This window comes from Vanellus vanellus (assembly GCF_965231255.1).
Source record: "Vanellus vanellus genome assembly, chromosome: 2".
Taxonomy (NCBI): Eukaryota; Metazoa; Chordata; class Aves; order Charadriiformes; family Charadriidae; genus Vanellus; species Vanellus vanellus.
Window position 1 is genome coordinate 51,295,297 of NC_138906.1, and position 15,421 is coordinate 51,310,717.

General features: G+C 43.9%; 1 protein-coding gene across 1 annotated transcript; it reads left to right on the top strand.

Annotated features, from left to right (window-relative positions):
- Positions 1–644: 644 nt before the first annotated feature.
- IGFBP3 (insulin like growth factor binding protein 3) lies at positions 645–14,855 on the top strand (the record flags this gene model as incomplete). Its single annotated transcript, XM_082479647.1, has 4 exons — positions 645–1,038; positions 4,884–5,113; positions 7,733–7,852; positions 14,079–14,855. The coding sequence occupies 4 exons, from the start codon at positions 645–647 to the stop codon at positions 14,202–14,204; spliced, it is 870 nt and encodes a 289-aa protein (XP_082335773.1). The 3' UTR covers positions 14,205–14,855.
- Between the last annotated feature and the right edge of the window lie 566 nt (positions 14,856–15,421).

The window sequence follows — 15,421 nt, forward strand, 5'->3', positions numbered from 1 at the left end:
GGGTGGCAGGCGGCAAAGAGAATAAAAAGACGGGAACCTTGCTTTCTTAATTTATTTTTTTTTCCCCACCCGCTCTGTTTCCTCATCCCCCCCCCCAGCTCCGCTCTTTCTCCTTCTTGCTTTTCTGAAGCGTTTTTGGACCAAGTTTTCTTCAGATCGTCTGGGCTTGGCTTTTTAATTTTTTTTTAATTTTTTCTTTTTTTTTTTTACTTTTACAAGGCGTTTTATCTTTTTTTTTTTTTTTTTCCCGAGTTGTGTGTGGCAAAAAAAAAAGTGTCAAGCCAAGTGATTCAGGCGCTCTGCAGGGAGGAGGAGGTGGGGGGGGAGAAGGAAAAAGTTGCCTTTGTTGCTAGCGAGCTCTCGCTACCTTTATGTGACTAAGGGCAGGCGGCTGAAGAGAGGGTCAGCGCGCGTGTGCCGGCAGCGCAGCTCTCCTGCCTCCCCGCGCTGGTCGGGCGACGAGCGGCTGGAGGCTCCTCTCCCCGCAGCCCCCGGCGGAGGCGGCGCGGGCCCTGCGTGCTGCTCCGCTCCGCGCCCCTTCGCCCGCGGCGGCGCGTTCCTGCCGGCGCCGGGCTCTGCCCGTGCCGCTCCCCGCCCGGGGGTGCGCGGGGGCGCCTCCCGGCGGCCCCCCTCCGCCGGTTGCCATGGTGCCGCGGCCCGGCGTGCTGTGGGCAGTGGCGGCGGCGGCGCTGGCGCTGCTGGTCCGGCGGGCGGCGGCGGCGGCGGCGCTGGCGGGGCCGGTGGTCCGCTGCGAGCCCTGCGACGCCCGGGCGCTGCAGCAGTGCAAGCCCTTGCAGCCCGACTGCGCCGAGCGGGTGCGGGAGCCGGGCTGCGGCTGCTGCCTCACCTGCGCCTTGCGCCCGGGGCAGCCCTGCGGCATCTACACGGAGCGCTGCGGCGCCGGCCTCAGCTGCCAGCCGCGGCCGGAGGAGGCGCGGCCGCTGCAGGCGCTGCTGGAGGGCCGCGGGCTCTGCACCAACGCTACGGCGGCCGGCGGCAAGCTGCGGGCCTTCCTCCTGCCGGGACCGCACGCTGCAGGTAAGGGGGCTGCGCCCCGGGGCGGGGGGCGAAGAACCGCCGAGAGGCGGCATGCATGCGCGCCTCCTCTTGTTCGCGGCTTCCTTGCCTTTTATTTTTTTTTTTGTTTGTTTTGGGTTTTTTTTTTTAAAGTTAAAAAGTAAGTTGCACGCAGCAGGAAGGGGGCCGGGGGCCGGGCAGGCTTGCTGCAGACCTGTTCCTCCGGAAAGGCCCCTCGCTCGCCGCCCGGCGCTGCCTGCCGGCCCGCGGGGGGCTCCTCGGGCAACCGCGAAGCCGGGGCGGGCGATCGTTTTGAAGGAGGGGTGCTGCTGCCGAAGGAAAGGAAGATTTACCTCTTACGCCCTACTTATGTATATATTTGTTTGCTTCAACGCCGGTGCTAACAAGTAGCTTCCCTCAAAAGAGGCAGTTGCTTTTTTTTTTTTTTTTTTTTTTTTTTTAAAAAAAAAAAGGGGGGGTGGGGAGGGATTGCATGTTGCTCCTGCGGGTGCGCTGGACTGGCCAGGCTGCGGAACCTGGATGGAGAGAGGGTGAAATCTTCGCGATTTGTCCCCAGTGTTCCTGGAAAGAGGGTGCGAGAAAACTGGGCTAACTCCTGTGCTGCAGCCCGGCTAAGTCAGGGGAATGCTAAGCACAGAGAGGGGCGAAAAAAAAAAAAAAAAAAAAAGAGTTAAATATTCCCCTGGCCCGGGAAGGTGGTTTTTCAGAACAAAGCGTTTGCACAGCACTATTTAAGAGGACGTTGGTTTTCTGCCTGCACTGCAAATAAATCTTTGGTCAAACGGAGCTTTCCCGTACCTCTTACATGTCTTGTAAATGAGACGTTCACAGAGCGGGTTTTGTTTTGTTTGAAGAGGAAGGGACGGTTGGAAAAAGTTCTGTTAGCATGCACATTTGGAAACTTAAGACAGGGAAACTTGGGATTCAGATCAAGAAAGCACAGTCCCTCTGTGCAAACATTTCATTAAACTGTTTGCTAACCAACAGCAAGTATGTTAACATTTATTTAATAGAAAAGTGTGTCAAAAGGCTTTCCACTGTTTGCATTTTTAAAAGGCCAGGAGTTTTTCAGCTAGTTTGCAGGACTCTGGCTGGCCTCTCCTTAGCTGAGGAAGTGGCACCCGGGCTCCAGTTAACTGGCTGCCATGAGAGTAGGAGATGCCTTATTATAATTATTTATGTGCTGCTCCCAAGCTGTGACAATTTGAATGAGGGAGAGTTTGGAGGTACTCACTGAAGTTTTAAATCTCACTTGAACATGGAACAACTTCCTCCATCACATGAACTTGGCTCTGCATATTCATCCTTCACATGAATTTGGAAACGAGGGGTGTCTTTCCATACTTGAGAGTTGGTGCTGCTTAATGGAGGGGTAGTGCTTTTGACCGTGGCTGTTAGATAAGGAGAAAGGGGAAGAGAGACCTGCACTCTGCTGAAAATCTTTCTGTTTTCAGCCTAAACAGTCAAAATGCCGAGTTCCTGTTTTCTGCATTCTTGGCTGAGGGAGAACTGATGTTGAAATCAGTAGCAGCTTTGATTCCTTATAAAGTGCAAAGTAGGACCCTTACAGTTCACATTCAAGGAGTGAAGGTTGCAAACCTGGTGTGCGAGAAGGAAGAACTATGCTGAACCTGTGTGACACATAGTGCCCACCTCCTCATGGGGACCGCTTCACTTTCAGCTCTAAATCCAACACTCCCTGGAACACACCATTCCCGAGCAGGATCACATCATCTCCCTTACACACAGATAGGTCCTGCATCATGTGCTACACTTTTGGTTGTTCGTAGTTTACTGAAATTGCTAGAAATTGGTACAGGGTGGTGTATATTACAGTAGCTTCTGAACAGCAACTGTAGTAGGCCCCTAACTTACTTTCCAGTTCAGTTTTTTTGGGGCACAAAAGCGTTAAGTAGTAGTGTGCCTGTGCAACGCTTCTAATCTGTTTTTTAGTAACCCTTTGAGCAGTTTTATTTCTGTTATGAAGGTACATGGCACCAGGTTTTGTGAAACTGAGTTAATCAAATGTGCTTTACAGTTTAAAATGTGGCATTATGACTGTTCCAAATTGAAGTGTAATAAGTGCTGTTGAACTGTGATCTTCTATCTAAGGTGAAATGACCAGACTGGCAATTATTTAATGAATATTAAGAATATTTTCTACTTGTTTTTGGTGGAGGATGCAAACTAATAAACTGGACTAGATTGCAGAAAACCTAGTAGGCATAGTATTTATAGTTAGGAGATTCAGGTTTGTAACATTTTATTGTGTCATTTCTTGCAAACTTCATTGAGAATGTGGAAAAAAAAATACCACTGTTTAAAAACAGGACATTAAACCACCAAAAATATGTTCAAATACCACTGAGAGTCTGAGTTAAACCCACAAAAGCCAGGAAATTTAGACTTAAGACTTAAACTTCCTTAATCCATTTGCACTGGGAGTTGGATTTTCCTGGTCAATTATGTCCATTGCCAGCAGTGGCTACACTAAAACCACCGGTACCAAGATGTTAACTTGAATCCCTCCTCCTCCTCGTGTTTCTCCCCTGTTTCTGTGTATTGGCAGTGCCACTGTACTGCCTGTGTTGAAATATTTAGTCAATGGGCTCCATGAACATGGCCTTTTGGATTTGCCACTGAATTTCTTGTACTTGATGGCTCACTGAAAAACCACAAAAGCCAATTTTAATACCGATGTCCAGGATGTTCCTTGCACATCAGTTATCATTGTGCGCTCCCAATATGATTTCCTTAAAAAAAAAAAAAATAAAAAAAAAAAAAGTGGCCAGCAGCCAAAGCAGGACCTAGTGGAACTTAGCTACTCAGCTGATGGGAATATCCAAACTTGAAAAATTCCCTGGGGGAAATGCAGCCAGTTAGAGTTACACTGCAGGAGCCTCCTGAGAGGGAGAAATGCAGTATAGACCTCAGAAGGTACAGGAACACTGGGCTTATGCAGTATTATGGAAAAAAATGTGCTTCTCCTTTATTTCTTTGGATGGTAGTTTAAAGAGAAAATATTTTTGAAGCTCGTAATGAAAGCAGATGTTTGTCCTTTGACACCATTACAGAATGAATGGCATTTTTTTGTCCATTACCTTTAAAATGTACTTTGTACACCTAGAAACGTTTCTGATTTCAATAGCAGAATGAAAACGTGCTATTAATTTTTTTCCTCTTTCCTATTCTGCATGTTGAATAAAATTAAGAAAGAAAGAGTGTTAAAAATAGCTAACTAGAACCGTGAAACTCAACGTGGTAGATTTTATTGTAAAATAAAGCAAACAAACAAACAAAACCCAAACCAACCTTGCTGGGGAAGACAAAGAGTCACGCTACAGCCCATGAGTTACCCAAGCCAGCCGCCTTTAACTGAAGTTGGTTCGGTTCAGCTCAGCCGTGGGTCAGCCGTCGCGGAGGGGACGGCTCCGCGCCCCCGGCGCCGGTGGGGCCGCTGCGGACTCCCGCTCCGGCGCAGACCTGCCCCCTCCTGCCGGCGGGCGAAACTGCAGCGGACGGCGAGGGGCGAGAAACCGGGGCGGGGGTGGCTTGCGGCCGAGTGGGGGACAGCTAGTTTTCAGGTGTTGGGCAGCCAGCACGGGCGGTGCAGTGGGGTACCGTGCGAGGCCGCTGGGAGCAAAGGGATGCTTCAGTTTACACGAGTCATCGCTTGGCTGCAAAGGCGCTGATGCATGCGGAATGCTAAGTTGTTCATCTTTTATACATTGCTATTTTGCAAAGGAAAGTTAAGCGCATAGGCTAATCTAGTGGCTTGTTGACCTTCCAGACGCAGCTGGCAGTTGACTAACATTGTTCCTTCACTGCATTTGTTCTTCTCGAAGGAAATTCCAGTGATTCAGAAGAAGAAGACCGGAGTACCAGCAGCATAGAAAATCAGGCCATCCCAAATTCTCACAGGGTGCCAGATTCCAAATCACATCCACCACACATCAAAATAGATATCATCAGGAAAGTGCAAGCCAAAAATACGCAGCGCTATAAAGTGGAATATGATTCGCAGAGTACGGATACACTGAATTTCTCTTCTGAATCCAAACAAGAGACAGAATATGTAAGTACTTTTGTAAATGGACAGGCATTTCCCAGCATGTGAGCATGCATGTGTGTGTGTATGTATAGGCATGTTATGCATATAACAAGATAAATAAACTAAATAACTAAATGGTGGTAATTGTTGTAGCCATTTAGGGCATTTTGACTGTTTAACCAGTAAAACTATTAGATCTGCAAATGCAGACAGCAGACAGAGCAGATCATGTTCAGAAAACACGGAGGCCTAACACAATGATGTTTACATTGATACAAGTATGACTTTCACTAAGTCATTTCTTAGAGATCAAAATTTCTTTTCCCCCCTATAATTATTACACATTTGAGTGAGTGGACTTGGCACAGGTTTAATAGTGTCTTCATTAAATTTGGTTGCAATAATGGAAAAAAGATGTTTCACATTCAGTGTAGTGTCACTGTGTTCACACTCCATGAGGCAAATCAAGGGAGATAAACTTAGGCTGGGTTGAGGATTAGGATCTTGACTGATCAGTCATTGTTTGTGTGACGTGCTGAACACCTCCTCCACTTGCAGTTTGGTGCGACTGCCTAAATGCAGAGGCTCATGGGCACACGTGCTGCCCTTGCTTCCTACTGACTGTGCCCAGTGGATTTGCAGGACAGCTGGAATGTGGTGAATCTGAAGGGAGAATAATTGCTCTTTCTGGACGTCCTGGCTGATAACCCAGTGGTTATCCTTGTGCCTGTGCCAGATGACCTAAAATATGTGTCTGGCTATACTTTGGCATTTTGTCAAAACAGTCATGGTGAAACCAGACATGGCTTCCCACCTGCAAAAGAAGGTTATGAAACCTGTATGAGGTGGAAAGTTGTGTCTGAAGAGAGCATGGCCTCCAAGTTAACACGGCAAGAGTGGTGAGGCTGCCTGTTTAGTTTGTCACTGATGTCCAGCAGTCTAGTGAAAACATTTCAGTATCTGCCTTCCAGCGTGTCCTCCTCCCCAAACCATGAAGTAAACTGCCTACAGTAAAAGAATGAACTTTGGTAGCTCTGAGGAAATAGGGTCCTGATCTTAACTAGGACGAACATTTCACTTACGTGGTAGTTGGGCCCCATGAGCAAAGGCGCACTGACTTACCAAGGCGGCTGGTGTCTGTAAGAACCAGAAATAAGCCCACGGGGAACAGGTGCCTTTGTCAGCAAATGCCCTACTAGCTGCGTCTGCATGTTAGCTTTTGATATTGATCTCTCTGACTTTGGAAGCCTGCTTCACATTAATAATTAAAAAAAAAGCTGTTGATCTTTTTGTAGGACTAACCCAGGACCAAATCTTGGAATGTGTGTGACTTGCAGTCAGCATGTCCGAGCTGCTTCATTTTTTTTAAGGAACTGCCAATAAGAACAGCAATTCAAAGCGCGTATTTAGAGCTTGTGAGATTGATACTGAAAGAAAAACATATGAAAGCAGCAAGGAAGTGCTTTGCTAACAAAAAAAAATCAATTTTAAACTTCAGCAGAACTGTGGAGCCTATATGCTTTCAGACACTCACATGAAAGGGACTCTACATGAGCAAACTATTAATATTACCACTTAAAAGTATAAATGTCATTACTTCACTAATTAAAAATTGCACCGAGTCTTTCTGTTGATACAGCAACTTAAACATTTTAAACCCATGCAACCATGCAAAGGAATTTTTTCATGTGTCTGCTGAAGAAGTGGGCTCGTGGACCTAGTCAGTAATGTGCCCAGACAGGAGTGTCGCTAAGCACACAGTTTGTAGGCTGCTGACACTTGACTGCCTTCTTGGCCTCTGGCAAAACATGAACTCCTCCGCTCCTGGTTTTCTGACTGCAAAGTGGGGCTCCTAACGCTTTACTCCCTGCCCTGGAGGGCTGCAGTGAGAAATAATTACTTGGAGTTTGAGACATACTCTTAAAAGTGCTTCTGGAAGTTCTTTTTTTGGCTCATTGTCCTAAAGCTAATCCTCACTACATTGTTGTCAGCCTTTTGCAGATGGAGAAAGTGAGGCAAAGAGTGATGTACTTATGTAATGAGAATGTTGTGTGCAACCATTCCTTTGCATGGCTATATCCACTTGGTCCAGTTGAAATTGGGAATTGTTGTCCAAAGTTGCAGTATTTTTATACATACATATACATTATGCCAGACTACTTGTTTTCAATTAAATCTGTTTCATTTAAGTTTTCAAATCCAGCAGAATCACAAAAGTCAAATGGCATTAGGGAAAATCTACCAAGTAGTGTATTTCTAGTTGCCTACCTTCTTCTTTTCCCACTTGGTGCAAGGCCAGCTTTTCCAAACCTAAGTTATATATGATTGATTTACGTACATAGTGGTACATATGCCTTCCCATAGGTATATCTGGCTGTGATTTCAACTGGAAATGCCAGTCTGTGCCTCAACATAGCATAGCACCTTCAGTGTTTAGAAATTGGCCTATCCTGAATAAAGCAGAAAGTCAGAATTTGATCTGTGAGTGGTCTGCCTTTTGACATATCCAGCCATCCCTTTTTTTTTAGTGGATTTGTTTGGGTTTGTGCTTCTTGCCCTTTAAAGATTTGTTAACTCTTGTGTGAAAGACAGCATTTGGGAATGAAGTTTCATCTGTGTTTTCTAAAACATGCTCATTAACAGGGTCCCTGTCGTAGAGAAATGGAAGACACTTTAAACCACCTAAAGATCCTGAACGTCTTGAGTCCCAGGGGTTTTCATATTCCAAATTGTGACAAGAAGGGGTTCTACAAGAAAAAGCAAGTAAGTACAGAGTCTTGATCATTTCAATGAATGTACTTCACCTTTTCTGCATCTTTGCTGAAGGATCTTGCCAGCAAGGTACATTATGCATCATTTTACAGAGGAACTACTTAATTTCCAGTTTTAGGACCTGATCTGATAGTGCTGAAGCTTGTCAAGTGGGGACAGTGTTTTTATTTTCTGTTGGTCATGACAACAGATTCATTTGAGAAACTTCATACCTAATCACACATGGATTGGCTGGTGTCCTAGATACTAATGCCTTTTGGTTTAAAAAAAGCAGTGCCTCTGTAATAACCCACAGAGCTAAATGTTGCAGTCACCATATGACTGCAATAGATCAATGCTTTGAATTGTAAATAGCTGCTTGAGAGTTCCTAGAAGAACTGCACTGGATCATATTACAAAAAGCAACTTGAGAAAGGCATGTATCTGTCCTTTATGTGTCACACAGATCGCTTCCAAAATCCAGGTCATGTTATCGTGAAAGTGATACATCTATTACTTACTCTGCAGCAAGGATGGCTTCTCAGCCCCCTTTGGTTCTGGGGTTGTGACCTTTCCTGACAAATGCAGACCTAAACTGCAGGTATTTATGCTTTAGTTGTGTAGGGTTGAGCTACGGCAGCATTCTCCGTTCAGTGCTGCCCTTGAAGCTCATTCAGGAACTTGGGGAAGTGCGAGACACGCCAGGTTCTTTGCTTAGTGTGCACATCCCGTCTAATTCCAGTGTTTAGTTAGTGACCTGCCTCCAAATGTGTTTCTTGGTATAATTCCAAAATTTCCTGAATTGAAAAGCGTCTTCAAGATTTTCCTCAAGGCAAACCCTCTGTAAGGACAGATTTTGTTTGTGGACCATCTTGTCTCTCCCATTTGGGTTTACACGAGTCACCCTCTCTATCTCTGGTAACCAAAGGAGTGGCTGACTCTGTGTTACTAGCTAATGCAGTTCATCGATTGGAAGCGAGAGGCCAACCTCCGACCAGGCAACCTTATTTCAGGAATGGTATCTCTCCATTTTTTGACTTCCAGCTTTCTTAGAAACAGTCCTTCCCTTTCGGGTATTCCCTAGAGCTCTGTGTTAAGCTGGCAGTGTCAGGTTAGCAATAGGGGTGAGGTTTCCAGCCTTCGCTTCTGCCATCGTCCCAGCACTGGCTGCGCTGTTTGACCTTCGGTGCATGCTGCTGAGCTTGTTTACGCTCCCCAGCTTTTCCCGAGCAGGTGGTGGCAACTCCCAAGCAGGGACAGAGTTTTCTTTTTATTGTCTGGAGTTTTGAGAAGCCCATGTCATTCGTGTCCCGCTGCGTGTGAACTAGCAGAGAGCAGTGCTCGCATCTCGGCCTGCCTTTATTCAGAAAATACTGCTATGTGGAGTGGGGCTAGGACCATGTTTTGTGCCTGTGCTATAACAGCATTTGCTTAGCTACTGTAGAACAGCACGTCATTTAACTGTATTCAAGGCACACAAGCATACTGTATCCCTTTTCCTTCTCTGGGTATTAGAGAAGACTGCAGATCGGTATTTTCTTTGTTCAGTAGATCTTCCTTTCATCTGTCTTCAGACTCTGAGGTTTTTGCTTCGTCAGCAAATAGGCGGTGGTTTGCACGCAGTCTCTGGCATGTGTATGTGGTAAATCAGACCCACAGTAAGCACATATTAAAGTGCCTTACTTTTAAGGATGACTGTACTTTAAAGTGCAGTCATAGTTCTGCCACTGAGGCAGAAAAAAAGGAAATACAAAGGAAAAAAAAAAGGAAAGAGAGATAATACATTTACCTAGTCTTTGTTCCTAAAAGTTGATTTACAAGAGTAAGGTGTTGGTACAGAGCAAAGATATGCTTCTGCCTTCTGTGTAGTGTCTGTGCTGCCTGGAGACTTTCAAACTGCTTTAGGAAAGGTTCCTGTGGTATGTGCAACAGCCCATCTGGTCAGCAAACACAGAGGATGAAGGGGCACTTTCATACCTGGCCAGCCTTGTCAAGCACCATGCCAATTTACACACGTCCGGTAGTTTCAATGGTAGTTTCAGACAACTCAGGATCTTGCAGGAGATGCCCACAAATGGAGCCCATGTGAGTAAATATTCTACATGAAATGCAGTTGGAGTGCTTCTCCTGTAAATGAACCTCAGTCAACTCCGGTAACAGGCCTTCATAGGTGGGGCTTACAGAGGAAGGCTGCTTCTCACACGAACAAAATGCAAACCAGAAAACGATGTATTTGAGTTGCCCTTGCAGAATTAACTCCTAGAAAAAAGCTTCGGTTTGTGAAGTGAGCGGGTCCTTTTCGGACTGATTTCACTGTCTGCAAGGCAGTGCAACAGTTGTGTTTGGTTTTCTTTTTGGAGCATCAACATATAGATCTGGTATTTTAGGCACCGTGAGCAGGTGTCTAATCTCATTAACAGAATGCTAGGCTATTTTATTAATTTCCTTCATTGCTATTATTAGCAGCATTCAATCTGTAATTCAGTTATATTCTATTGTGACAACAACATTCAGAATAATAGGTTAGGAAATACATAGCAAATCTGTCAAAAACTGAGTTTGAGCTGGGCTTTTTTAATTCTGGAAAGAGCTGCCAAAACCACTCCCTGGGATGATAATGTAGATAGGTGTGTAGGAACCTTACAAATTATGATAACCCTGGAAACCGTTAAAACTCATTCAGGAGGCTCTTCACACGTTAATATATTCTTCCTTCTTGGTCACCTGCTCTTCTAGTCGAGTTGAAAGCAGTTATTTTTCAAGACATTTGTGCATATCTAGAAACTGACTTTTCAGGAACAACCATAGGGAGTAATTTGCATATGTGAAACAATTTTAATAACATAAATTTATCTGTCAGGGTATAACATGAAAAAAAACTTCACACCTTGTGTTTATATATAAACTTTCTTAAAATCAGACCTATTAAAATTTAGAATTCTTTTTCTTAATAAATCACACATGTAAGGTACTATTTGACTGTGGTATATGGGTATATTTACGTGGAATAGGTTGATACAGGCACGTTTCTGCCTCAAGCATGGAAAAAAGGTTCTGATGAAATTAGAATTATTTTATGGGGCAATTACTAGAATTGCCCCATATTTGTATACTTGAGCCAGATACTCACCTAAATGCGAGCTGGCATCATTCCACTGAAAACAGGGCTGGGCTAGACGGGAGCCAAAACGGCCCGAGGTATATGTCAATGCTGTCTGCAGTCTGTTCCAGGAGACCACAGTTGTAGCTCCACGGAGACCTCTGGGCTGACCAGGAGTTCAATGGGATACCATATGCTTTGCTGTGCCCCACGAATGCCTCTGCGGCACTTCTTTGTGGAAGGGAGAGGGGCAGGTGGCATGGAAGCTGGCAGCTGGTGTTTCTATCAGAAGTAATTACTGGCTCGACCACTTGGGCAGTTTTCCAGCTTTTTGGACTTCAGAAGTCATGCAGAAGAGCTGGGCAGAGCCTTGACATATATGTGGAGTACCAAATTCAGAAGAGCAGATTTTACTGTTTTTTCCATATGAACTTCTGTAGGGAATGCAAGCTAGCTGCTTCAGGATAAAAGCATCACTTTTGAATCAGAAGTGCTTTACTATTCACAGCAGGGCTGAGTGGGTAGTACAAACTTGCAGATTGGAAGAGGTAAATTGTTTCCTCACAGAGCGTTATTTCAGCTGTAGAATGATCTAAGGGTTTCATTTTCAAAATGGGTTGTCTGGAAGAAATAAAAAAATATTAGTAGTAGGGAAGGTGTTCCTGCAGACTAACTTAATGTTGTAATTAATTTCAAAAATTGACTATGCAACTGTAAAAAGCAATCAAACCCTCCAACAACATGAGATAACTTTAATTGATCATTTGTTTTGAGAGTGATGCAAGCCTATGAATCAGCGAGAGTTGTGTAACATACTTCATATAGTACTTCTAAAAGGGGAGGCTGTGTTACTATTATTAGCAGAAGTATAGTTTCATTGCCGAAGCACCAGGCTGGCAGCCAGAAGCCCTGTGCTCTAATTCGGGCTCCATCTGTGCCTGCTCTCTTGGGAAAAACAACTCAAGAACTGCTGCCTCAGTTTCCTTTTCTGTAAAATTTAAATTGTGCAAAGGCTGTTGTTTATGAATTCCTCAGTTTTGAGCATGAAGAATTTAAGTCACTAAATGTTAATACCACTTAAGCTATAGTCCAGCCACCACCAAAATTGAAGGAAAATTTCCCATTGATGTCAGTGGACTTTGAGCAGCCATTCATGGAAATCCTGGAGAATACATGCAAGCCCTAGTCAGGCTTTTGAGACAATAAACATAAGTTATAAAACTTATGTTTAAAGATTTAGTGCAGAAAAACAGCCGAACACATAACTAGACCTCAAATACAGCTAACCACGTAGTTCAGCAAATCATTAATGTAGATGTTCTCTCATTAGGTTTCCACTTCTTCACACTCTCCTAAAATAAGCTTGATCTTGCCATCCTGCTGCTGTCCATTTGCATAGGGCTAATGCAGAAGGACTTCAAATTCAGAGAAGAGAAGGCATTGTATTATTTCTCAGTTGGGCTTGTTAGTCAAAAATATATCACAAGGGTAGTAGATTAATTTGCAGTTATGATGATTAACTTCATTTACTCTAAAATAAACAAGATGGGAACTTGTTCAGAAATTTGTGTTTAATATCTGATCTGCTCCCATCTCCCTTTCACAAGTTCCTTGTGAAGAACTGTCTACCCTACTCCCTGCTACCACAAATTAGTTGGCTCAGGGGCCAATGCGCTGGTGCAGGCTGTCCCCAGGAATGACCCATATTCACAGTTCTGTCCGAAATACCACCCTTTTGCCTGAGGTCCTAAACTAGTGGAAAGGGTCAGGCACTTTGGGCAGCATGTGAAGCTCAACACTTGCTTGATGTTTCCTTGCGTACCTGCACGTGGAAAAGTCACTTAGCTTTGTGAACCACTGCCATACCCACATGAGAGTTGGGTACGCGCCTGTTAGACTGGAAAACAAACAGTTGAGCGGTAGTGGCAAAGTTTATCTGACTTGTACCAGCCTGAACCTGTGAAATACTTGAATTGCTGTGAGCATGATCTCAGAGGCAGCATTTGCTCTGCTTGCAAGATAGCCGTTTCAGTGTTGAGGGCCCTGAGTGACTTCAGTCTAGCCTGTCTTCCTTCATGTTGGCTATGCAACAGATGAAACCTCAGTCTTTGAAAAGCTAGGTATATTTGTGTCGCCATCTCCTTTGTAAGTCTGTCCTGACTAAACAGCCACCTCTGGTAGCATTTGCAGAGAATCCCATATCATCAAATCTGAAAACTTGGCTATGTCTTGGTAGTGAGATTGACCGTGGCAAACCTAGTGAGATAATCTATGTCCTGGAGACATGGCTCTTTTGAGTGGGTGAAAACCTTGCAGGGTCCCAGAGGTTCGCAGTTTGTAACTGTGTCCAGGGTTGCATACCTGCAGCATGTCATCTCCTCTAGTCTAGTTTTTACCATTCTTGGTTCCTTAGGGAGGAAGTATATACTAGACTTTATAATGCATTTTTACTGCATTACTATTTCTAAAGAAGTTCAGTGTCGTTGCCTGTCTAGTGGTCCTTTCAGGTTGGTCAGCGTTGCTGGCAAATTCTACCAAGCAACTTCCAAAGCTGACTAATGTATAAGCAACCTTATTTATAGGAAAATAACACATGTAAAGTTCCAGTACACCTAGCAGTTGTTGAAGTGATAACTCCATTACAGAAGGATTATGTATCTGTTAATAAATGTCAACTACAGTATTGAAATTCCTCCAGGAAACAGATGCAAGCCAAGGGTGTTTATTGCTGCAATGACTGTCTTTGCCAGACGTGTGCTTTAGCATAGAACAAATCTGTTAACTTTCTTTTCCAAAGATGGGTCCCAGTCGTCCGTCCGTACTGTTACAAGTAGTGCCGGTATTCAAAGGGGGCAACTGTGCTGCCTAAAATAATAGGGAGTAGTTCATAAAGGCTGTTTTCTGGTAGTTCTCAGAGCAGTTTTATTATGGAGTAATTAGACCCAAAGGGGTTGATGGGCAGAGCAGGTAAGCTTTTATAGTAATACTTTCTCGTGGTAATAAATATTCTGTTCGATTCTGTCAGATATGGCCAGGATATGGAAGTGCAGCTATCAAATGAGCAGGAATCCCTGCTATATAACACTCAGATCGGGGAAAACAAAAATGACGTTAACTGGGTCTTGTATTCTGTTTCAGTGTCGCCCATCCAAAGGCCGAAAGAGAGGTTACTGCTGGTGCGTGGATAAATACGGACAACCACTTCCCGGGTATGATGGGAAGGGAAAAGGAGATGTCCACTGCTACAACTTGGAAAGCAAATGAGGGCTGGGTGCCAGCTCTTCTGGCATCTGTGCATGGCCACTGGACCTCGCAGAGACCTTGGAGGGGCTGGACACACACTGTGGACTGTGTTGCGCGTGGAGTAATGAGTTCTGCCTCCTGCGGCGGATGGGGAGTCGCAGCCTCCGCGGACTCTGCTGCAGCTGCACCCCGCCACCAACACGCATCGGGCTTCCTACAGGATGTGTAGGGAGCTCTGAATTCCCACGTAAACCTGCACTATTGATACCCAGAGAGAAAAACAAACGGCACTTCAGAATGGATTCAGGGAGTCTCCACTGACTTTTTAAAGAACGGCCTGTGACCAATTTGATCCCGAAAGATACTGTTTTTTTTATTTTAAAGAATTTATAGATTGTAAGCTTCTAAAAGTATTGCAGGAAAAAAAAAAGGCAAAACAAAAAACACAAGGATTTTTTAAAAAAAATTAAAAAAGCTTAAAGGTTAAGCCTTTTTTTACAGGTCTGACGGGAAACATCTTCACGGGTAAAAAGTTTTATAAAAATTACAACTTTTTAAAGAAACTTATTTCTAAAATAAAGACATGGCTATTTTTTCTGTAAAATATATTATGAATATTCTGTTAGTCTGTATTTAATATAATTGTTTTTTAATAAACTTTATTTAAATGTACCATGTGAATACCAAATACTACACAGTAATTCTAGTGTATACTTCTGTATGCAAAGAGAAAGTAAGGGTATGGAATGATTTACAAGTATGTATAGATCCATATGCGTACACACTGACCTATTCTAGATAATAGAAATGAATTTGTGGAGCAAAGGAAGTGTTTCCAGAAGAGATTAAGTTTTGTTATTTGAAGTAACTACAAATGCCAAGATAATAGTTTTTAATTTTTTTTTAATTATTTTATTGGTATGTCTAATGTACCCATCACTGAATTATGCCACTGGAAAGGATAACAGTTGCACTGAAGCTCTCAGTAAAGCATTCTTCTGTCTGTCCTTCACTTCAGTTTGTGCAACAGGGCTTGCATTTCCTCTGTCTCCTGCTTACACTAATACAAAATATTCACGGACAAAAAAATTGCCATTACAGTACCAACCTTTCTATTTGCTTATTTATTTTGAAAAGCTGTATCTATTCTGTGTTGTCTTGGTACACTCTACCAAAGCACATATTCTATATGATTAACTCCTCTTTAAAATAATGCTGACAAGATGGGGGGATCATGG